We start from the raw sequence: 24386 nt of genomic DNA on the forward strand, positions 1-24386 counted from the left end.
GATATTAAATAAGTATTTTTACTACAAAGTTTTCATATTGGTAGAGTGACAACTGTTACCTGGAAATCACAGGACTCTACAATACGTGTTGGCCATCTCATCATTGGACAGGATGTCCCACTGAGCCCCTTCAGCCCCACTCACTCACAACCTCCTTTACTTTATGCCTTATTTCTTTATATTCTTGTCATTAAGACCATTTTCTATTTTCTTGCTTTTGTAATACATCCTTAACATAGATTGGACTAACAGTCTTAAGGTTCATGTCTACATTCTTTTTCTGTAACGCATCTTACCCAAACCAGGGTAAGAGTTAGAATACTGTATATTTTAAAATTATCATTTCAGTCGTATAAAACAAAAAAAAATCGGGATTTACATTTTATTCTTTTTTATCAGTGTAAAACAGACAACACAACAATTAAGAGACAAGAAAAAACATTACATCATAACATCAAGATGTAATTTAACAACAGCTGTATACTTATTTTATAGAAAATGATTCTTTATATATTCTGTGTAACTACAAAGAGAAGGCAAAAGTTTAAAAAATAATAATTAAAAAAAGTATTAACAGATAGCAGTGGAGATGTAAAGCAACTTTAAGTCACTAGAAAGGTCAGCTGGGATAGTTTCAGAGGGTCAGCTCGCTGTGACTAATTATTCCATTTGCTGTTTATTGACCTTGTACTGCAATGTTGATTCCGCTTTGGTTTGGATGGAGGAAGTTAATTTCCTGAAAACTGTATTTGTAACTGTACCTGTAACTGTATATATCTAAAGGTGGGAGTTTAGGGAACCTCCCCTCTCTCCACTGGCTATCTTGCATTAGTTGACTCCCACAGCCATCCCATTACCACCTGGATGAGCGAGAGGAACGATCACTCATTCAGTGAATTTCTCTGGTCTCCGGCATCACCTTGTGGTAGGTGGGGGATGTGCTCACTGTGGTGGTAGATGAACCCCTCACACTGCTCTGAAAGCCAGAGGATGTGCTGTCCTTTCTGTGGAGGACTCTCTGAGAACCCGAGACATCACTCATCTTTGACAGACCTTGTGCCTCCTGGAACAGCTGCTCTCCACTGCTTGTTGGCCCTCCGACCACCAGGACTCTCTGAGATCCTGAAAGCCCTCCTGGCTGTAGGGTACCTGCCTGCGCAAGGCTTGTCTGGCTCCCTTTCAGCATTTTCATTGACCCTGCAGGGACCTTGCCCTCCACCACCATCATGGCCTGAGAGCCTGTGTGGTTTCCAGTGTGGAACAGATTGGTACCATCCCCCTGGATCCCACTACTCTCCACCAGCACCATGCTGGGTCCTTGGGTTGGTCCACTAGACATCACTGTCTGCCCCTGGACCACCACCCCAGGTTGGGTGCTGTTAACCAGTACCATGCCCTGCATGTTTGTGGCCGGTGCCTCAGTCAGCAGCATGGTGTTCTGACCTTGTGGCTGGACTACATAATGCATCGGCTGCAGCACAGGGGTGGTGGTGTAGTACACAGGCCGCTGCTGCTGTAGCAGGAGCATCTGGCCATGATTTGCTATCCCTGCCCTCACCGCGGTCGTACTTTCCTTCACCATCTGAGAATGCTCAGATGTCTCTCTGACCACAGTGTGCTCTGTTTTGGGGATCGTTGGTTGCAGCTTGGGTGAAGGGGGCAGCTGTGGGGCAGTCATCAAACTTGACACTGAGGACTGAATTGTGATGGGGGCACTGGCTGGAGGCGAGGACACCGATTTGACTTCAGTTTGGATTGTCTTGCCTCCGCACACTTCAGCCAGGGTCTTAAATTTTGGTCCCAGGTCATTGAGGAACTGTAGATCGTTGTCAGACTCCAGGAGGCTGCAGCAGCCCACTGAGCCAGCAGTGGAGCCCTGGCCCTCATAGTCATAAACCAACAGACCGTCCTTCACTCCAAGGTTCTCGTTTCCACTGGTCACCTTCTGTTGAAAAGAAAAAAATAAATCATTGCCAAGCTTCTCTTTGTGTTGAGTGAGCACAGCCATTTTTTGGAATTCATGATAGAAATTGTGTTTTGCACTTTAAACAAATCAAAAAGTTACAATTCTAATTAAAAATCTCATTATTAGTCAGTAGAAACCCCAGACACAAGTGGAATGTCCATCAATACACCGTGAGTTAGTTAACTTAAAGGACATTTTAAAATAGGTTTTCAAAAGTTATAGTCAAACTTTAGAAGAAAGAAGAAGTTTAAGTGACAGGATAAGTACATTGTGTGATTTTTGTTGAAGTTAAGGCAAAGAAATTTGCAGATGAGCTTCTTGATTACTGACTGGTGCGAGGTCCCTATCGGAACTGCTCTGCTCCAGTCCTTGCTAGAAATGATTCATTTTAAGGGCCAAGATGTGGAGGCCTAAACTCATCAAGCGTGGTGAAGATTTATATGTTTTACAGTTCTTCTGCATGAGTGTGGCAAAATGGCTCAATAGTGCCCCTTAGAAAATTTTAACTAGGTAGCCATCATGCTGTGTTTCACTTGCATCTATGAAATTTTGCAGGTGCATGTGCAATGCCAAAATTTACAAAAAAGCCCCCAGGAGCCATACCCTAAACCCAACAGAAAGGCGGGCATTCTGAATTTACTGTGCAATTTTGGTGCAGTTTTTGAGTTTTTGTTGAACGGCTTGTCTGTGGCAATGTGGCACATTTTGATATAGGGAGCTTATATAACTCAAGAACACATTGTCTAAACTGTATATGTTTGATGAGAGTCCCGGCACTGAACACATCTACAGGCCAATATTCATGACATGTATATGTTATGTTATAATCATAGTGCCACCTCATGGTCGACTACATCAATCTCAAACTCGGTCAGAAAATGCTCAAGACCTTGAAAGTTTAGATTTGACATGGGACTCTGAATCGGGTGAGGCAAAGTGACTCCACAGTGCCCACTTAAAAATTTCAACAACCCTCATCCAGGCATACAGTAAATCCAACAGGAAGTCAGCCATTTTGCCATTTACATATTTGGTGCATGCTCTCAAGTGCACACAAGATAGTGGATACAAGCTGTGATCATGTCCGCAGCCACAAATTCCATGCAGAAAATAACATCTTACTCATCAGTACACATTCCGATGGTCACAAAAATGTACAGCTGTGTTAACTGGCCTCCTGCCATCTTCCCTGACATGCGTGACAGGCCCACTCAACGCTCTTTGCAGCTTTCATTTGATTTTTTTTGGAAAAGTGTCACCATAATTACAGACTTGTTACGCAGATGACACCCAGCTGTACTTATCCATGAAGCCAGGTGAGACTAACCAGGTAGCCAAGCTTCAGGTGTGTCTTAAGGACATAAAAACCTGGATGACCACTAATTTCTTACTCTTAAATTCAGACAAAACTGAAGTTATTGTAATTGGCCCAAAACACCTCAGAGGTACACTATGTGATAATATACTGACTCTGGATGACATCACCTTGGCCTCCAGTGCTACAGTCAGAAACCTTGGTGTCATTTTTGACCAGGACTTGTCCTTTACTTCACATATAAAGCAAGTCTCTAGGACAGCCTTCTTCCACCTGCGCAATATTGCTAAAATCAGACCCATTCTATGTCTAAAGGATGCTGAAAAACTAGTTCATGCATTTGTTACCTCAAGACTGGACTACTGTAACTCTTTATTGTCAGGATGTCCCAAAAATTCAGTAAAAAGCCTCCAACTGATCCAGAATGCGGCAGCATGAGTACTGACAGGAACTAGGAAATGAGATCACATCTCTCCTGTGTTAGCCTCTCTGCATTGGCTCCCTGTAAACTCTAGAATCAAATTTAAAATCCTCCTCCTCACCTACAAAGCCATTCATGGTCAGGCACCATCGTACCTTGGAGAGCTCATAGTTCCCTATTTTCCCAATAGGACACTTCGCTCTCTAAATGCAGGTCAACTTGTGGTTCCCAGAGTCTGTAAGAGTAGAATGGGGGGCAGAGCCTTCAGCTATCAGGCTCCTCTCCTGTGGAACCAGCTCCCAGTGTGGGTTCGGGAGGCAGACACCCTCTCTACCTTTAAGATCAGGCTTAAAACGGTCTTGTTTAGTAAAGCTTATAGTTAGGGCTGGCTCGGGTATGTCCTGACCCATCCCTTAGTTATGCTGCTATAGAGCTAAACTGCTGGGGGATTCCCATGATTCACTGGGCGCTCTCTCTCTATTTCTGTCTCTCTCCCCCTCTCTCTCTCGATGACTTCATTCCATTAACTTTGTATTTTTTCTCTCCCGTAGTTTGTGCTTCTCCTCTCTCTCCCTCCCTCTGTCCTCATTCTGCAGGTATCTCTGCCCCGGGAGCAGCAGGATCCAGATCCACCACTACTCATCTTTACTATTAACCACTGTTACCTGTCATTATTATTGATAACACCATTACCGAAACAGCTGTTCCTGGTCTCTCTCTCTCTCTCTTCTCTCCCCTCTCCTCCCCCACCCCCTCTTTTTTATCTTCTCCTAAACCCAACCGGTCGAGGCAGACGGCCGCCCACCCTGAGCCCGGTTCTGTTGGAGGTTTCTTCCTGTTAAAAGGGAGTTTTTCCTCCCCCCTGTCACCAAGCGCTTGCTCTTTGTGGGAACTGTTGGGTTTATTCTGTAACAAAGTAAGGTCTTGACCTTACCCTGTAAAGTGCCTTGAGATAATGTATATTATGATTTGGCGCTATACAAATAAAATTGAATTGAATTGAATTGAGACAGAACGAGGGCCCACTCATCATTCTTTGCAGATTTCATTAGATTTTTTTTGCCAACATTTGAAAAGCGTCACCATAATTATGTACAGAACAACAAAAGCCTACTATGGATTAGAGAAAATAAAGGGTAGAATAAATTCCTCACCTGACTGTAGTACTGTCTCAGGAAATGGTCTGGCAGGGCCATGCTGTCATAAATTCCTCCACCTCCTCTTGATTCTTTACCTTCAAAGTCAGAGTAGAAGCAACTGCCACTTATCTGGTTTATCCCCCATGTTCCTTCTCTGTGGTCACTTGCAAAACCGCCCCTGTTCATCCCATCCATGGAAGTGACTGATTGTGCAATTGCTGGAGTTTTGGTACCAATGCCCGTATCCACTTTGACAATATCTCCATCTATTTGTGTTGGCATGTTCAGCAGTGGCACCTCCTACAACAGGTCAAGGATCCAAATGTTAAAACAGATTCAGAGGTTTTTCTGCTGCCTAGTGGCTGAAATTCACTTAATAAGCTTTAAAGTAGGTTTCGTCTCAATAACGAGTGACCAGTGTGTATGCCAATATTCCTGTCCTCACCAGTGAAAGTGTAACGTGTTCAAAGGGTAAATACGCTGGTTTTACCGTGTTCTCTCCCTGGCCCTCAGTGTGGTAGTTAATGAGGTGTGATTTGGTGTCGAAAGGCATCTCAGTAAAGCCCCCTGCCAGACCAGCAGCTCCCCCACATTGGCAGAAGAGCAGCAACAGAGGAATGACTGTAAAAACAACAACAAAGTTTCATTGCAATTTGATGGCTCTGAAAGTGTGACGTGGGGACTGCAGTGGTCTTCTGGGTCCTCCAGAAAAGGAGCTTCAGTTTCAGTTTGCCTAACCAAATATAATGAGGTTATATCTTCTCTTGTGATGGGCAACCACGAAGTCTTTTATTAACAACATTAGGTGTTTCTATGACTATTCTGGCGTAAATTACTACTGCTACTGTGCTGATGTTTGGGTGTTATCCCTCACTTGTAAGTCACTTTGGATAAAAGTGTCTGGCAGTTGAGTAAATATAATGTAATGTAATGTTGTATGATTTAATGTCTGACATTTTTGACTTGACTGACGGACAGGCCTCTTGAATGTGTTGTCAGACTAGTGTTACTGCCACCTGCTGGTGGGACCAACAATCTAACAAACTTTCTGAAATTCGAAGTGAAGGCTCTCTAATGGATTGATTGATTAATGGCGGTAGAAATATAATATCTGCAAAAAATCAGTTACTTCCATTGTTGCCTTAAAAAGAAGATTCTGCACTGCCCACCATTTTGAAAATAAAGGTCATGTGCTCTGTTTGCCACCTCTTCCTGCCCTTACTGTGGCATAACTAGATAGCCAAGGATGTCACCGAAGCAGTGACATTGCACCACTTTGGCTGACGTGCTTATGCCAATGATGCCTGAGACCACCTGGTCAGTCACAGATGAAAAGAGGGGGCAAGTCGGGGTGCTTACGCTGCAGATCTTTGCCTTTACGCACAGGGTGTGGATACCCCACCTTAGGACACGACAACACAGGAAGAACTCTCCAAGCCTTTGTCCAGGGTCTCCAGACAGAATGACTACAAGAGTACATCCATATATACCCACCAAGGTCTTTGACAGCAGCCCTGACCAAAGCAGAGCAGGTCAAACACGTGCTGCGTACTCAAGATGATAACCACAACCCAAGGCACCAAACACACTGGGTGGACTACGAGGGGAACGATGATGGAGAGGTGATGCGCTCAGTCACCACCACACCAACCACAACCATGGCATGAAACCAGGATGGATGGATGGATGGATGGATGGATGGATAAATGTGTGATGTGCGGGCCACTGCTCTGTAGTAATTTATCTCAGCTGGGCACCATACTTCAGTTGCTGGCACAGGATATGATGTAGGCCTACACTGGACTACTTCTGCAACCTCTAAGAATGACTCTGGCTATTGCATGTGTCATTTTAAAGTCAGATCTTACTTGGTCACAGCTACAATTTCATTATATTCCAGATTGTAACAAGGGAAGTACTATGTCATATTTGGAAAGACACATGAGCTGTCAACAACCTAGTTTTGGTCTTGGATTTGAATTATTAACTCTGATGTTACCTTTGGCTAAACTGGACTTAAACTCAGCTCAGTCTGTCTTTGCATTGTCTTGAGCACAGTGAAGGTGCTAAGTGTTTTATCACACAATTGGTAATCAGAATAAGCATCAGATCATACTTACATGCTAACAGCAGCAAGCCCAGGAATAGCAGTCCAATGCCTGCAGGCCCTAACTCTGCTCCTTTGCTGGTCTGACCATTGGCGCCTTGTTTTCCACACACCACTCCATCCTCACAGGTACAAACTTGGACTCTCACTTTCTGTGGTTCTGGACAGGCCTCTCCTTGCTTGTCCCTCACTACAAATTCCACCTCATATAAACCAGGCCATATGGACTCCTGGGCTCTCAGGATAGCTGCAGTGTCTGCCGACAACAAACATATGAAAAGTGTAGAAAATCAATATCCTTTACTTTAAAGTGTTGAGTTTACTGTAACAAAAGTGTCTGGACCTTCTGTAGGTCCACTGCTCTCACATACACTCAATACTTTCCAAGGTACATTTAAGTTCAGGATCTTTGTTGCATATCAATCCCTTCTTGTCCCATGTTCCTGTTTCTTTCTCCACTGGGCTGCCTGATTAAATTCCTGCTTTTCCATAGTTAGGGTTATAGACATTAGAAGTTAGAGTGGGTTTCAAACAGTAACATAGCACCTCCTGTAGCAACCCGGAATGTGCCCAAATGTCCAAACTAACATAGTCACTGTAATCACTTAATAATAAATTCAAGTGTAATAGTTTACGATTGTCACAAAGCAATACTTGTTTACTATATACAAATGTGTGTGCTCCACTCTTGTCCTCACCATTGAGATGCTCCACCTGCCACTTGCCCTCAGTGCCTTCTGGGACAATGATGAAGTCAAAAGGAGGTCCATTTGGGAATGCATCCTCATCTTTGGCGTTCACAATAACAGCATTATCCGTGGTACACATAGTCTGGATATTACTGGTCAGGGTGGGGCAGTGGTCATTAAAATCCTCCACCTGTATGGCTACAGTGCCAGTGGCCGTTTTAGCAGGCATGTCTGTGTTACCAAACACAAATAAGAACAGATCATTCAGCAACAGACCCTTCAACTCAGACAGAGAGAAACACTTCAACTCTCCCTGCTGCTTGACAACAGGTGTACACAACTGGCTGCCTTGCTAATGATGAGTTCAGGCTGAAGATGATGCAGATTTTCTCCTCGATTCATTCTTGTGAGTTTGAGTTCTCTACTCTTTGTTACTCTTTGTGCAGCCTGTACAGATGTGTTTATGTGACCTGCATTTCCCTACTTCCTGTATATCCAGTATATTCATGACCCCCAGTAGATGACCCATTTTGCCTCAACTCTCAGATCAAACTTTTTATTTGCTGCCCATGTTGATGGTCCCTAATGGATGAAGCCTAATCCTACATTTATTTACCAGCTGAGCAAGCTCTTGGATGAAAGTGTGAATTGTCATGAAATGTTTCATCTATATTTTTTGATTTTAGGGACTCTTTGGACTTTTCTCTGGATCGATCATCATAGCAAACCTTACAGTTTAGCTCCAATATTGGCAAGGCTGTATGATTAGTTTTTGTTTCCTCTTAACTACATCAAAGCGTAAACTCTGCCAGGCCAGGCAGAGTTTATGCTTTGGTGTAGTGTAGTGTAGTTCCTTTCCACATCTGCTTTTCACTAAGAGTACTAATCTTACATTGAAAACATCTTGAGCTGGACTGGAAATATGTTGGAAGAGTGTACCTTCTGTAATGCAGAGTACTTGAGCAGTGTATGTCCCATTGACCAGGTAGGGAGACTCTCTGTCAGGCATCTTGTTCAGTTTGATCTCAGCTGTCTTTGGGTCGATGGTTAGCCAGTTGTCAGGGTCTGAACCCTTAGCATACCTACAGATAAAATGCACTGTGTCAGTTATTCTTATTGAGTGTAGGAAACAAAGCTGACATTGTAGTTTTAACTGTAGAGGCATGTATATGCACTGACCTGACATTCTCAGCAGGTTTGCCAGTGTCTCCATCTATTGCAGGGTAGCGGGCAATAACATCTTTAATGTTGATGGAGTGGCCTCCCTCTGAGATGGGAATAGCTTTCACTTCGGGGTTAAAACGTGGTCCCTCAGGTTGGTTCTTCACTTTGATTTTGATTGGATAAGTTTTAAATGTGGTCCCACTTTGCCATGATGATCCTCCAGATCCACCTCCTGCACCAGCACCACTTGCACCACTTGCAGCCCCTCCGAAACCTACACCAGTGTTGCCATTTTCCCCAGATCCAAATGGTGGAGCCTTGTTTCTCACAGCTAGTCCCAGTTGAAGGTCCTTCACATCCTCATAATCCACAGCCTGTGAAATGGCGCACAAACAGAAAGAACATACATTATTATTGATAGTTTTACAGTTTGTCTGTATTCTTCAATACAGGCTCAAACAATACAGTAAACTGAGAGATGGGTTTATGAACATCCATAATGTGTAAGTCACATGCCAGGGATCATATAAAATGAAACATATTGTTGATTTTTAAATGAGAAAGAAACTTCACTGCAAGTCTACAGTTTGGGTCATGGGTATAATGATAAAACGTGTTAAGGTTATAGCTTTTTTCATAGTAAAACACAAACAAAAAAAAAAACAACTATGCTGTAGGGCTGAAACAATGCATAAATGTGTCAAAGTGTGGGAATTCTTTAAACAGAAGCCTTAACAGAGTATTCTGGACTGAGGGAAATGGATGCAACATGGTCAGAGAAGGAGAGCTAGTCATCAAACATGACACCAGATTTCTTGTGACCTTGGTTGGGGTAAGAGACAAAGAAGTGATTTTGATATTGATATCATATTTACTGATTGGCCAGAATGAGTTCAGTCTTAGTTAGGTTTAGTTGAAGGTGGCATTGCTATGAAAAACCATGCAAGTGGATAATAAACAAAAATGAAGGGTCATGACATGACTTTCAGGTTCATGTCGTCTTTGTGTATGGAGCATGATCACTGCATTTATCACAATAACCCCAAAACAATATTTCTTCTAAATGAAGCTGCAGTACCTTGTCGAGCATTAGGATACCCTCATTGGTGACAGGGTCTGTTCTAATGCTGAAGTACCCGGCCTCGTTGCCTTTCACAATATCAAACACAGCTTCCCAGTTTTCTGTGGCCTCCAGGTCCAGGTCCTCTGCTTTGATTCTCATCACCTCCACACCCTGTGTGTTCTCCTCAATACTGCCCTCATACTGCAAGTAAAACATATGATGAGATGAAAGAAACAGTGTTCATTTCAGTGGGAATTGATTATCATCAGTGAAATGAGCGCATCCAAATTTCCTAATTATTATATGTTATTAATATTATTAATTAATATTTCCTCTTGCACCAGTAAACAGTAAACATGTTGATATACACGAGTGAGAGAAAGAAAACTACCTTCTCTTTTTCCAGAGTGGGAAGGTTGTCGTTCACATCGAGGACCTTAATGGTAACAGTGCCGGTTCCACTGTTTCCCCCTGGTTTGCCATTGAGGTCTTGACCTTTCACTCTTAGAGTGTATTGATCTGCTGTCTGAAATGAGAAATCATTACAAAATTTTAAATGTAAAGTAAAAGTGTTACTTTTGAACACAGACCCACCATGATTTTGTCCAATGAAGTTTTTATATGTAAAATCAGTGTTGAACACCATCTCACCAAGAAAACACTGTTGCTCTAGTTTATACTGTACCTCTCTGTCCATGGTAGGCTTGTTCACATAGATGGTCCCATCAGAGGTAATGTAGAACATGTCATGGGGTGGATTCTGATCTATGATACTGTAGGAGATCTGAGAATTCTCATTCCCTGGTTCATCAGCATCAGTTGCAATGACTTTCATAACTGACCTTCCTGTAAAAACAGAATGAAATGAAACAGTTATTAAACTGAACAGTTAATTTAGGTACAGCTTTCTATCTTCAGTCTGAAGTGCTCTGATAACAACAAACTGGATGCATTTCATTTCACCGTGGTTGATGTTCTGGGTCAGAACAGACTAAACTCAGAGTTGTACTGTATAATAACTTGCCCTACTGTCAAAAACTCAAGTGAAGTAAATTGTTTGAGAGAGCTGCTAGCTGCCTTTGTTATAAGTAGAAGCTGTTTATATTTACACACTGTATGAACCTCTACAAGAAGTTTTTAGTTTTTAGATTTTTTGTACATTTTGAGCTTGTTTGGTGTGTTCAACAAAAAATTTCCCTCTGGAAATAATTAAGAGGCTTGATACTTAGCTAGAGGACAATGCACTCCACTAAAATACCTCCCTAATCACTCTTAATATTTTGCATCTGTGAATGGTGTTTGTTTCAAAACATAAAGAAAGAAAAAAGGAAGAGAATAAAATGAGTCATTTTTTAGTCAGATTTCCTTCAAAAAAACAACCCCATTTTGACAATACACAGGTACGTGTGGGTGCATGCAGAGCACTGACAGATTCATCATTTCTTAAAAATCTGAATTTAGTTCAAAGGTCATTTAAACAAATGTTGTGCATAGCCCAGAGTACAGGCTCAACTCATCACTTTTACCAGAGGCTGTGGACAAAGCTTGTGGTGTAAATACTAGATCAGCATGTGATAGTGACCAGCTTCACATGGTTGTAGAGAGGCACTGTGAAGGGTATGAGCACTCACCTTCAGGACTGAGCTCATACACCTCCCCCTGCTGGTTGCCTCCAAACTCTGGAGTGTTGTCATTCTCATCTACAACCTTAATTCGTATGTCAATTCTTTTCTCTGCCTCAACGCCTGAGTTACTGAACGTAGCAACACCTGACAGCTGAAACAGCAGAACAGAAACACTCAGCTCTTGTCACCTTTACCCTCAGTCTTTTCAGGTATATTCACAAACAGCCTGTGGCACTGATGTATAGCAAATGTTCACCAAATATCTCAATATTAAATATGAAAAGCAGCAACTACAAATAGCAAAATAGAATCAAGTCTGCCATGGATCACTCACATTGTACATATCAATCTCCTCTCTGTCAAGCACTTTTGTCACACGAATTAGTCCAGTTTTTGGGTCGACGACAAACACATGGAAGGGATATTGGCTTGCACCAATACCTTCCAGGGAGTAGTGAATATTGTCATTGTCTTCAAAATCTGACCGAATCTGAAACACAAAGTAGAAGAGGAGACCAATCCACAGCAAAATGTTTTGTACAATAAAAGGTAAATGGAGATCAGTGACTCACCCTCGCAACTGATTCCTTTTGAGTGTAGTCTGCATTTTCCATCAGCGGCTTTGGAGGCAAAATCCACTCTCTTTTCTTTCTTACCAGACTGTCTCCAGAGCTGAGCCTGACTACAGCAACCACCTGCAGTTTGAACACAACTCAGGTAATCACTGCACAATAACCCTTCACCTGATAGGTAAAACTTTGCCCCACACACGTTAGCAGGTGTAGAAGACATTAGACATACTGGTTGAAAAAAAACCCTCTTTTTTTAATATAAGTGTCAAGTCAATGAGGATCATTAGACATCTATAAATCAGACTGATTTAACTCTTTGCATCCCACCATCCTGTAATGACTGGTTCAAACTGAAACACATTGTTTAAGATTGCGCTGGATACAGTGCTGACATGAGTCATATCAGTTCATATTCCTGTTTCATATCTTTAGTATCTCTCCACTGTGAACATATCATTTTAATTACCACCCTACATTATGCCATTTTGTCCATGCCAGTGTAAAAATGACAGATACCAATTAAACTGACATATAAATGTTTATTATGTGATGACAGTAATACCCTTGACTTACAGAGCTCCAACCAGTTTAAAGCTGTGTGCTGAAATGAACAGCTGCCATAAAACTCTATGTACTCAGAAGAAGGATATCTGTTCTGTGAGGTTCTAACAAGAACAGAACAAACATGCTGAGAGGAGGTCTGGTCTTTCCTCCTCCCATCATGTCAATGAAGACAGGTGAGATCCTTCACTTCCTGCTGCAAACTGCACTCTGGCTGAAATCTGACCTGCCGGTGTGGGGGAGGGTAGGACTGACTCTGTTGCTGGAGGCGGAAGAGAACGAGTGGAACCATGACATGATGGTCGGGACGTGGTGTGGGAGGAGCTGAACTGCTGCAGCCAGGTTGGCCTGAGCTTGTGTTGTGTCAGTCCTCATGTTGTGTCACAGCAGAGTTTCTGCCATTGTGTTTTTAATCAGCTTCAGTTACACAAACAGCAAAGGAGAAGATGAAGACCCTGCTTGCTCAGTTTGTCCTGTTAGCCCTTTAACCAACAGAGAGACCTGGATATGAACAGTCTCATGTTGTAGTTCAGACTGAATTCTATCCTCTCTCAACTGCTGACAGGGGTGGAGCTGCTTCACATTTTTGTGATTTCTCCAACTAGGGACATTTGTGTAAAAGCCTCCACCTTTCAGGTACTGCAGCTGCTTGTGTGCCACACCCTACCACTCCTGGGACATGTAACCATGGGCAGATCAGAGTAACAAAGAGCTGTGGCAGACTTTCAGCTTCCTGAGAAAGGAGTGGCAGGTGACAGAAAAGCTTTGTACAGGTATGAAAAACTCAGCCAAAGGCATCAGCTGTGGTTCGGGAGGTAGAGGGCCCGTCCACCAATCAGAAGGTCCCTGGTTCTGTCCGTAACAAAAATACTGATCCCCTAATGGCTGTTTCATCAGTGTGTGTGTGTGTGTGTGTGTGTGTATTTGTGTGAGACATAGAGAAGTCAATTTACAAAACACATGATCTTGATTATTCATTACTTTCTCCCCTTTGTGTAGATGATTTCCTGTTGATCTGAAGCTGCAGTTAAAACAGTGAACTGTTTAGTCTGAATGAGGACCTGAATGAGGTCATTACCACAGAGTACAGACAGAAACAGAAGAACAGAGCTGGTTCAAACAACCTCAGAGCTTGTTGCTGTTTCGTCACAGGTCTGCACTAAACAGAAGTGATGCTTTAGAAAAGTGGACACAATCCTGTGTTTCCAGTGATGTTCTGTGAATGAAGCTGGTTTTCTCCTCTCATTATATCGATCCAGTTAAACATGACGTCAGATTTGCAGCTGTCTGCCTCTCTGCAGTGGCAGGGGCCACTACTTGAATGTGAAAAGTGTTTCCATTTCAATTTAGTAAAATATTGTTTTGTCCATTTTTCTGAAAAAACTCAGGAGAGTGTGAACATTTATTTGCGGTATTTACTCACATGTTTCCATTTCTGTTAATAAGTTTGCAATTTCAAACTGTGTCTTATGCTGGTTAATGGAGACATGCCTGTGGAAACACCTGACCAAGGTGATGTCAGTTTACTGAGCGTCTCTCAGGTGGAATCATCTGTTACTGAGGCTGCTGGGATTCGACATCACTTACTGCTTTAGTTTATATAGGATAATGACATCATCAAACTTATATAATTCACACACTGATGATTTCATCAGAAGAAAATGAACACTGGCTGTACATTAGCTCAGGTGAACATGTTTTGATCAGTTATGATGAGCAAAGTAAGGAGTTGTTTTTGCCATGTTCCTGTCAGACAGCACAGACCACATCTGTTATGTGTTGCTATGGCAGCCAGGTATTTCCTACAAAGCGAGGGAGTAAACACACCTGAGCGTAGAGTTAAGGTGAAGGAATCTGCCTCCAGATGACAGACAACACCCTCACCTTTTCTATGAATGCAAATGTGTCCATTTAGAAACATGAACTATAACAGTTTATATCTCACACACTACTACACACTCCTCACGCACAACAACACACCACCACACAACATGAACTACACACACAGTTCCGGCTGTAACAGGAAACTTCTTCAGTACTCACCATAAAAAGCAGCAGCACAAACACAGGCCAAGAAACCTGAACCATGACTGGAACAGAGTCCTGCTATCCGTATGAAGTGAATCAGTAGAGTCCTGATGAGAGTTCCTGACTGACTGTGAGCTGATGGAGGCAGGGGGAGGCTTATGAGAGAGGAGGAGCACTACACCACACACACACACACTTTGGACAGAGACAGGCGGGGTGGGGGTTGAGATAAGCAGGGGCGTTGTTAGGATCCTGAAACACTAGGGCCCCAGCCCACAGGTCCTCATGATAACTGATACCTGCACTGTTTTAGATGAACAGGTGAGAGACTGAGCTCTGCCAGCAGGTTCAGTCAGGTGTTCAGACTTCATCAACAGGTTTCACAGCGAGAGAGGGCTCACATTACAGCCGCAGGAATAGAGACTGCGTGAAGTAGTCAGACTGTTGTCAGTGCTTAGTTCAGTGCTGAGCATTCACCTGGTTTCACTGCTGCACTGTCACCTGTGTGTGTCTGACAGCCTCCTCTTCCTCACCTCTTCAGTGTCTCATTGTCTGTCTCCTCCTCCTCTGAACCTTCACACAGAGATCAAACCAACTCTCATTTTTTGATGATGATTAGATGATTTTATTTACCAGTTTATTTTATACATAGACTTAACCAAGAAGAGTTGAATGGAGGGGGACTAGGCTTACAGGAGAACTGGGAGAACAAGACCAGGAGTTCAGGAGTCATTCTGCTCTTTGTCTTGTTTCAGAGAAGAAGAATATAAATGAACCTGAACCTCCTCACTCCTCAGAACACGACTCTGTTACCTGTAATCTAGAGCATGTGCAGTCAACACACTTCCTGTGTGTACGGTCTGTACAGACACAAATTTTGGCTGCATGAGGTCGTCCACATAGTGGTCCATTTGGACCCTTGGGGATGTGGGTGGTTGACAATATTTACCTCATGCGGACCAAAGTGGACCCTCAAGGATCTGTGTACACAGACTACAAATTGGCCTTTAGTCAATTATACTTGCTGACCCCACAGATGCTTATGTTACACCACTCAGACTGCGACTGCATTAGGTGTAGACAAAAGGTTCACATTTATAACTTCATCGGCCAAGACTAGGTAGACATAAACACACTTTCAGTACAGCAGCACTGGACACACCCTCACATGACAGACCTCCAGGACAAAATCCCAGCTCTCTCTCTACACTGCCACAGGCCTTCTTCACCTGGTAGTACACTGTCACCGAAAACTTTTCTATGCCCCCTACTGGCAAGTGCAGTAAATGTAAATATGAAACCAAGGAAAAAATCATTAAGGCTTATAATCCAACTGCTACTATAATGGGATTTGAGCACATACTGTTCACAGAAAACTGAATCTTTTACAGATGCCACACAAAGGCATTTCATACATACATCATCGTCTGCATATTTGTGCTTAGATAACTTGCATTTCTGCCAACATTCACCTCTTTTCACAGTCAGGGACCTTTACCTCCACAAACATCTCAGGGTTAGGGAGAGTCATGTAGACCTCTTCATGGCCTCTATGCAAACTCAGCATCCATGTTTGTTTTCCAGCTCATGCACAAAACGCAGACCCCAGGGGACCCCAATGGACTCCAGGGGACCCTCTTGGACTCAGGGACCATGGCAGTGGCAGCAGCATACCAGGTGGTGATGGAGGAGGTGAGGATGGACTCGATGATGGATGTGTAGACATTCCCCATCCCCATCAGAGATAAGTCCAATGAGGGTGGTGTTGTCTGCAAACTTCAGGAGCTTGACAGACTGATGGCTGGAGGTGCAGGTGTTGGTGTACAGGCAGAAGAGCAGAGGCGAAAGGACACAGCCTTGGGAGTAACCAGTGCTGGCGGTCTGGGACTCAGAGATATGTTTCCCCAGCTTCACGTGCTGCCTCCTGTTAGACAGGAAGTCAGAGATCCACCTGCAGTTGGAGTTGTGCACACTCAGCTGGGAGAGCTTGTCCTGCAGCAGAGCTGGGATGATTGTGTTGAAGGCATAGCTTAAATCTACAAACAGGATCCTGGCATAGGTCCCTGAGGAGTCCAGGTGCTGGAGGATGAAGGGGAGAGCCATGTTGACAGCATCGTCTACAAATCTGTTGGCTCTGTAGGCGAACTGCAGGGGGTCCAGGAGTGGGTCGGTCATGGTTTTGAGGTGGGACAGCACAAGGTGCTCAAATGACTTAATTACCACAGAGGTGAGGATGACAGGTCTGATGTCATTAAGTCCAGTGGTTTTTTGGGGACAGGGGTGAGAATTTTGAGAATTTGAAGCAGGATGGCTCATGACATGTCTCCAGTGAGATGTTGAAGATGTTTGTGAGACAGCTGATCAGCACAGTGCTTCAGGGTGGATGGAGAGATGGCATCAGATTCGGCTGCTTTATTGGGGTTCTGCTTCTTGAAAAGCCTGTTAACATTGCTGTGGTGGGGGAGGAGGGGGACTCTGAGATGGCCGGTTGTGGAGGGACCAAAGCCCCTCCTGAGGTGGGGGGAGGAGAAGCTGGTGGTCTGGAGATGGTGATTGGACTCACAGGGGATGGTGTCAGGACTGTCCCATTGTCTTCCAAAGCAGTAGTATGACTCATTCAGGCCCTGTTCAGACCTGGTATTAACATGAGTCTTCAGTGATGTAATCACAGTGGTCAGCTCTAATTCATCTATTCACACCTGCTTTAAAATGAGTCTCAGTGACCACTTGTGATCAAATCTCACTTCCTTCTTCATATGCAAATAAACAGGTATGTGGTGTTTTAGCCAATCAGATAGACTGGGTTGGTTGTCAAGGTGCTCTTGTATATATGGTTGTGTTTGTGACGGGACTCATTAGACTGTGTCAGAGGACTTCAGTAGAGGAGGTGGTCCTTCACTGTGGCCAGGAAGCATGTGGGTTCACACTGCTGAAAGAATGTGGCCACAAGTGGCCCAGACCACCTCTGAATGTGGTCTGAGTGATTGGATCGCAAATGCATCCTGAATGTGTCCTGGGTGCAGTCACACCTAAACTTAGAGCTGTCCACTGGTGATCGGATCACTCAGGACAGATGTTAATACCAGGTCTGAACAGGGCCTCAGTTAATTTGCCAGATGCACTGCCTTGCTAAAACCTGTCCTTGGAGTCTTAAAACCTGTCCCTGTCCCCACTCCTGAATGCTTCCTCCTTTTGCCACCTTAGCTGACTGAGCTTAGCTGTGAACCAGGGTTTGTCATCGTTGTAACTCACCCTGGTGCGTGATGGCATACAGCAGTCCTCACAGAAGCTGATGTCTCAGCCTCTGTGAACTCATCCAGAGTGTTGGTAGCAGTCCTGAACACATCCCAGTCAGTGCACCCCAAACACGCCTGGAGATCTTCTATGGCTTCACTGCTCCACTGCTTTGATGTCCTCACAACAGGTTCACACAGTTTTAGTTTCTGTCTGTATGTGGGAATCAGGTGGACCATGATGTGGCCAGAGTAGCCCAGTACAGCCTGAGTGATGGCATGATAAGCACTGTTGATTGTGATGTAACAGTGATCCAAAGTGTTCCCCTCCCTGGTTGTTCATTTTATGAACTGTCTGTATTTGGGAAGTTTGTGGCAGAAGTTACCATTGTTAAAGTCACCGAGGACAATAACTAAGGAGTCCGGGTTAGTAAGCTCCACACACACTATCTGGTTGCCAGGCATGTGCTGTGACACCTGCACATTCATCTGTGGTGGAGAGTAAACACCAACCAGAATGAATGAAGCACACTCATGAATGATTCCAGGTCAGGAGAGCAGTGCTGCAGCATCACTGTCACAGCATTACACATCCTCTGTTAGCATGAAAACAGATTCCTCCACCCTTCATTTTGCTGGTGAGTTCTGCATTGTGATCCACTCTGAGGACTTGGAAGCCAGCTAGCTCCAGCACAGAGTCCGGTAGCCACACACCCACATCTCCGTGAAGCAAAGAACAGAAGATGAAGAAAGATCTCTGATCTTCTGGATCTAGGAGTTGACAAGATCTAAGCCCAGAGCACTCAGAACTTGCTCTCCTTTACTCTTCTGTTCTTCACTCCTTTCTGCTTTATCTTTTTTATCTCCTCTCTCCTTCTTATTTCATCTTCATCTTATTACATCCTTCCCTCTGTCCTCCTCTTTTCCTGCTTCACAGTCCACAGGTTTCCTCCAGTCCTTTCCTCTCTAATCTCTGAAACATTTCCCTCTTGGCTAATTTTCGTACTTTTCTCATTTCCTTGTCTCTCCTATATGTGCAGTATGTCTTCTGTCGTCTGCATCCTTCCATCATTAGAAACTTTCAAACTTTGAATTCTTCAAATAACTATGTACATGTAAAAGCTAAATAACATATTAATCATCCTCACTCTATCCACTCTTTTTGTCCATTCCTTCTCTCCCACTGCCTCTCAGTCTTTGCCCTCCTATTGTTGTCTGGGTCAAGGAGTTTTCCTTTTCTATTTCTGTGGCGGCAACAAAAGCTTGTGCTGATGTGGTTTTCAATTAGGCAAACCTTTGCATGAAAACATGCAACTGATTAAGACAAAGACATAAAACGGGTATGTTATTAGTCATTATTAGTAACCAGTGTTTCCCCTACCATTGCCTTGGCAGACCCCATCCCCCTCCCAGTTTTCCCTCACATTTCCCTCTCCTCAGGCATTTCACTACACGAGAAAAGGTGGGGGTACCTTTGAACAGAATGTCCAATAATTTTATGAGAAAAGTGGGAAATAAACCCACTGGAGTCTCTAGGTCTTCTACACCCTGACCATTATTGTGAAAATCAGAAACATCCTGTCTTCAAAGGAAGCTGAGATACTAGCTCATGCATCTGTTACCTCTAGACAGGACTGCTGTAATTCTTTATTATAAGGATGTCCCGGTAACCCAGTGAAAGCCTCCAGCTGATACAAATTGCTGCAGCTTCAGCCCTGAAACAGGAGTTGAGATCACACCTTTCCTGTGTTAGCTTCATCACCTCCTAAAATCCAGACTAGAATTTAAAATCCTCCTCCTCACCTACAGAGACATTAATGGTCAGTCACCATCGTATTTTAAAGAGCTTATAGTTCTCTTTTATCCTTACAGAATGCTTCGCTCTCTAAACACAGGTCTACTGTGGTTCTAGACTCTAAGAGGAGAATGGGGGGCAGAACCTTCAGCTATCAGGTTCTCTGCTGTGGAACCGGCTCCCAGTCTGGATCCAGGATCTGGAGGCAGAGGAGGAATGAGTTCACCTGTCTAAGGCAGTGATGGGACCATAGGAAGACCCAGATTAAACTTCTCTGTCAGCAGCACACTCTCAATGTGAATGAATTGGATATGTTGAAATCCTCAAGACTAAAAAGATGGCTTTAGCTGACATGGTGAACACTAAAATACAAGGTGCACTGGTCCGGTCCCGGGTTCAGAACATCACAGAGATGGATGCTCCCTCTAGCTTCTTCTTTGGCTTGGAGAGGAGGCACGGGCAGAGGAAACTGATCCACTCTCTGCTGTCAGACACGGAACAGGAGCTGACTGAGCCAGGCCTGATCAGGAGGAAAGCTGTGGACTTTTACTCCTCACTCTTCAAAGGTGAGTACGAGGAGAATGAGGAGCTGCATGAGGAGTTCTGCAGTGGACTGCCTCAGGTCTCTGAGGAGCCCAAATCCCAGTTAGAGCACCCCCTGACTGTTCAAGAGCTACACGCCGCCCTCCATAGCATGCAGGGCTGGAAGGTCCTGGGCATCGACGGCCTCACTGTGGAGTTATACAAGGCCCTTTGGGACATTTTTTCTGACCCTATGTAGGTGTTTAATGGCTCTGGACACTGCTGCTGTCCAGAGCCATCAATAATAATAACAATAATACATTTATATTTGTAACGCACTTTACAATTGAAACAAATCTCTAAGTGCTACAGATAAAGTATCAAAAAAGGCAAATAAAAACAACAGTGTACTGTACGTTGTACTGTGTGCCTGACAGGTCTATGGTAGACAACATCTACCTAATTCGGGATAGTTTGGAGGTCCCTAGTTCATTGGCTGTAAACACTGGACTGATCTCATTAGTTTACTGATGGTCTGTATGCTCCTTTTAGAGTGCATAGAGGCATCTGGCAGGGCTGTGTGCTTTTCTGGGAAGCTCTATGCACTCTCCCTGGAACCCCTCCTTTACAAAATACACTCAAGTGTTCAAGGTCTGTTTTTACCTGGTTTTACTAGCAGAGTGGTTTTATCTGTCTATGCTGATGCTGTGGTTGTTTTTATAAAAGATCAACAGGATGTAGGTACGTTTGCTAGTATTACTGAAAGGTTCTCTGTTGTGTCAGCTGTACCAACTGATCCAGGCCAAACAGGCCAAAATGGTCAACTTCTTCTGGGACAGGTTACATTGTGTGCCACAATCTGTTCTGTTTTTACCTGGAGCTGAGGGGGGGCAGGGTCTGGTCCACCTGTTAATAACCTGGGACTGGATGCTCTGTTTTTAACTACCGTAATTTCCGGACTATTGAGCGCACCTGAATATAAGCCGCACCAACTAAATTGAAAAAGAAAAAAGAATTTGTACATATATAGGCCGCACCTCTTTATAAGCCGCAGGTGTCCACGTTGTAACATCAGATATTTACACAGAAAGATTTTTTTTATTTTTAAGTGCTTTTTTCCGAACAGTGCCTGTAACACGGCAGTAACAAGCAGTGACAGCAGTAACACGACTGGTTAAAAAAAAAATAACCAGCCTACCAGCCGTAGGCCGTTAGCCTACCAGAAAAGTCACTGATCCCTATCTTCATCTTCCTCCTGCGCACTAAAACCACTGAAGTCGTCGTCTTCAGTGTCGGAACTGAACAGCCTCAGAATGACTTCGTCACACACTTTCTCAGTCTCTCTTTCGTTGTCGCTCTCAATGTCACTTTCGCCCCCTGGAGGCTGTTAGCCCGTAAAAATCTATAGATTAGCCACATCGTTGTTTAAGCCGCAGGGTTCAAAGCGTGTGAAAAAAGTAGCGGCTTATAGTCCGGAAATTACGGTAATTTAAACATTTTTAGACTTAGGTGGGCTGCCTCCGTTTTATCAGGGTGTTTTTAAATCCTGTTCTCTTTTTAACTGGACCAACATTCAGTAGAGCTGCTCTCTGCACTGGTTGTTGATGGAGCTTTTAATCAGTGGGGCCACAGTGGACGTGTGCAGCAGCGCTGTGCATGGGCTGATGGGGGCACTGTGCAGGTCAAAGACGATGTCTTTGAAGCAGCTGGTGGATGCAGTGGGGCCGGCGCTTTCTGATGCCCGGGCACTGAGCTTGGTGCTGGGAGGTGCTCTGTACAGCTAGAGTGGAGAGGCCTAGAGCTCTGGAGGCAGAAGCTCTCTGTAATGGAGAGGAGCCTCCTCCTGCGGTACTGGACGGGAGAGGCTGAGCCCCACCCCACGGATGTCTTCCCCGACCTCCACCTGAGCCCTGGGTTCACAGAGCTTGGTAATCCTCTCCACAAAGTGGGCCGACAGACTCTGTACATGAACTGTGCGGAGACCATCAACATGAAGAGTGTGAGCAGCAGAGGCTGAGGGGACACTGGCCACAGTGGAACACCCTCTAGAGACCCCCCCTGAAGACCGGTGACCTCCAGTGGAGGATCCTCCATGGAGCCATCGCCACCAAAGCCTTTGTGTCTATTCTTAACACCAGTGCTTGAAATTAAGGCCCTTTGTGTCTCTCTATTTTTTATCGAATGCAGGAGACTCACCCTCTTTTTTAGCTTTTTAACTGGTGTATTTAACCTTTTTAGTGTTGTGTTCTCCACCTCTGTTTTTATGGGTGGAGTGAGACAAAACAAAAAAGACAAATCAAAGAACCAACTGCTAAACTTTTTAATAGGTGAAGCTAAATTTGCTTGTGAGGTAGATAGCTGAGACAGACTGCAGGCTGAGCCTACACGACCTTGTGGAAGTTCAACATTAAAGCCAGACTGAGGCTGGAGTTTACCTTCCACAAGGTCACAAGGAATATAGAGGGTTTTAAACAGGAGTGGGGGTGTGAGGAGGTTTTATATCAAATGACTGATCAGGGAGAACTGAAGTTTGCTGCTTGTCCCGGCTGAGGGTTGACTCACCTGTCAGTGCGTTTATGTTAATAAAGTATTTTTTAAAAATCAACAAAAAAATCTCTCTCTCTTTCTTTCTCTCACTGTTGAATCTGTTAACAGTGTTATCATTGTTGTCATTAGATTGACAAGACTGCAACTAGCATGACTATCAGGTGTATAATATTTGAACAAGCTCTTCCTGCTCAATGTGGACCTCTTTCAAAACAGCAGAATGGCAGCAAATTGGTCATGGTTGACTACAGACACCCTGAAAATGAGTAGAGGTGGTCAAACAGTTCAAATGAAATCACTGGCTTCGGGAAGGGGTCTTCCAGGTGGGGCAAAGCACCAGGGTTTGGTCATGTGCATGGCAGTGCACACAGACACCCTCTGGATGTTTTGCCCAGATCCACTCACCACAGCTGCACCATCCTATGTTTGGCCCACAACATTCAGGTCGGCAGTGTTGTTGGAGACAAGAACCTGCTCGACTCGTTTGTGATCACTGCTGCACCACAGCTATGCAGTTTCTCCACGGCAAGGATTCTGTCCTTGACGTTCCCATCTAGTGGAATATAACACAAACATTCTTGACATATCTGTACCGACACCTCTGTGGAGCAGAGATACAGACAGAGACAGACCAGGAGTAGCTGTATATACTATAGGTAATGGTGTTATCAATAATAATGATAGATAACATTGGTATATATTAATGATGAGTAGTGGTTCATCTGGATCCTGCTGCTTCAGAAACAGAGACACTGCAAAATGAGAACAGAGAGAGGGAGAGAGAGAAAAGAACCACAAGCTATGGGAGAGAAAAAAGATACAAAGTTAATGGCATAAAGTAGTCGAGGGGGGGGGGGGGGGGGGGGGGGGGGGGGGGGCATAACGAAGGGACGGTTCAGGACATACCCGAGCCAGCCCTAACTATAAGCTTTATCAAAGAGGACAGTTTTAAGCCTGATCTTAAAGCTGGGAGCTGGTTCCACAGGAGAGGAGCCTGATAGCTGAAGGCTCTGACCCCCATTCTACTCTTAGAAACTCTAGGAAACACAAGTAGACCTGCATTTAGAGAGCAAAGTGTCCTATTGGGAAAATAGGGAACTATAAGCTCTTTAACTTACGATGGTGCCTGACCATTAATGGCTTTGTAGGTGAGGAGGAGGATTTTAAACTCTATTCTGGGTTTTACAGGGAGCCAATGCACAGAACAAAACACAGGAGAGATGTGATCTCATTTCCTAGTTCCTGTCCCTACTTGTGCTGCAGCATTTTGGATCAATTGGAGGCTCTCCACTGAGTTATTGGGACATCCTGACAATAAAGAATTACAGTAGTAATTGAGGTAACATGCATGAACTCGTTTTTCAGTATCCTTTAGACATATGCTGCAGTCCATGCCTGAAAACTCAAATGTCAATAGAAAATGGTCAGATAAAAGAGGGTTTTGGGGAAATACTGTTAGATGTTCAATTTCAATGCCATAAGTCAGAACCAGATCAAGGGTATGGTTAAAAGAGTGAGTGGGTTCATTTACATGCTGAGAAAAGCAAATTGAGTCTAGCACTGAGTTAAAAGCATGACTAAGGCTGTCACTCTGAACATCTACATGAATATTAAAATCACCCACTATAATGACTTGATC

The 24386-nt window shown here is 44.0% G+C and overlaps 1 protein-coding gene across 2 annotated transcripts; it reads right to left on the reverse strand.

Annotated features, from left to right (window-relative positions):
* Positions 1-368: 368 nt before the first annotated feature.
* Positions 369-14819, reverse strand: LOC139626484 (desmoglein-2.1-like). Of its 2 annotated transcripts, none has more exons than XM_071486811.1 (14): positions 14666-14818; positions 12062-12184; positions 11824-11979; positions 11496-11640; positions 10550-10710; positions 10256-10390; positions 9880-10065; positions 8817-9175; positions 8577-8719; positions 7647-7868; positions 6962-7204; positions 5332-5462; positions 4857-5141; positions 369-1945 (listed from the first exon to the last, which is right to left on the reverse strand). In XM_071486811.1, exons 1-14 carry the CDS (start codon positions 14708-14710, stop codon positions 890-892), a joined length of 3390 nt encoding a protein of 1129 aa, XP_071342912.1. In that variant the 5' UTR covers positions 14711-14818; the 3' UTR covers positions 369-889. The 2 variants fall into 2 exon arrangements, with proteins under 2 accessions (XP_071342912.1, XP_071342911.1); XM_071486810.1 differs by having other exon boundaries at positions 744-1945; positions 5287-5462; positions 14666-14819.
* Positions 14820-24386: the final 9567 nt, after the last annotated feature.

Source organism: Trachinotus anak, unplaced genomic scaffold (assembly GCF_046630095.1).
Source record: "Trachinotus anak isolate AG129_WGS33_773 ecotype Australia unplaced genomic scaffold, CSIRO_AGI_Tana_v1 ptg000010l, whole genome shotgun sequence".
In the NCBI taxonomy this organism is placed as follows: Eukaryota; Metazoa; Chordata; class Actinopteri; order Carangiformes; family Carangidae; genus Trachinotus; species Trachinotus anak.

What these genes read in the sequence shown, in the direction of transcription:
- LOC139626484 (XM_071486810.1), bottom strand. Translation starts at nt 14,710, where the DNA reads ATGGTTCAGGTTTCTTGGCCTGTGTTTGTGCTGCTGCTTTTTATG. An exon ending in TTGTGCTGCTGCTTTTTATG is followed by an intron (nt 12,185 to 14,665) that starts GTGAGTACTGAA and finishes TTCAAACTGCAG; the next exon opens with GTGGTTGCTGTAGTCAGGCT. An exon ending in GTATCCTAATGCTCGACAAG is followed by an intron (nt 9,176 to 9,879) that starts GTACTGCAGCTT and finishes GCCATTTCACAG; the next exon opens with GCTGTGGATTATGAGGATGT.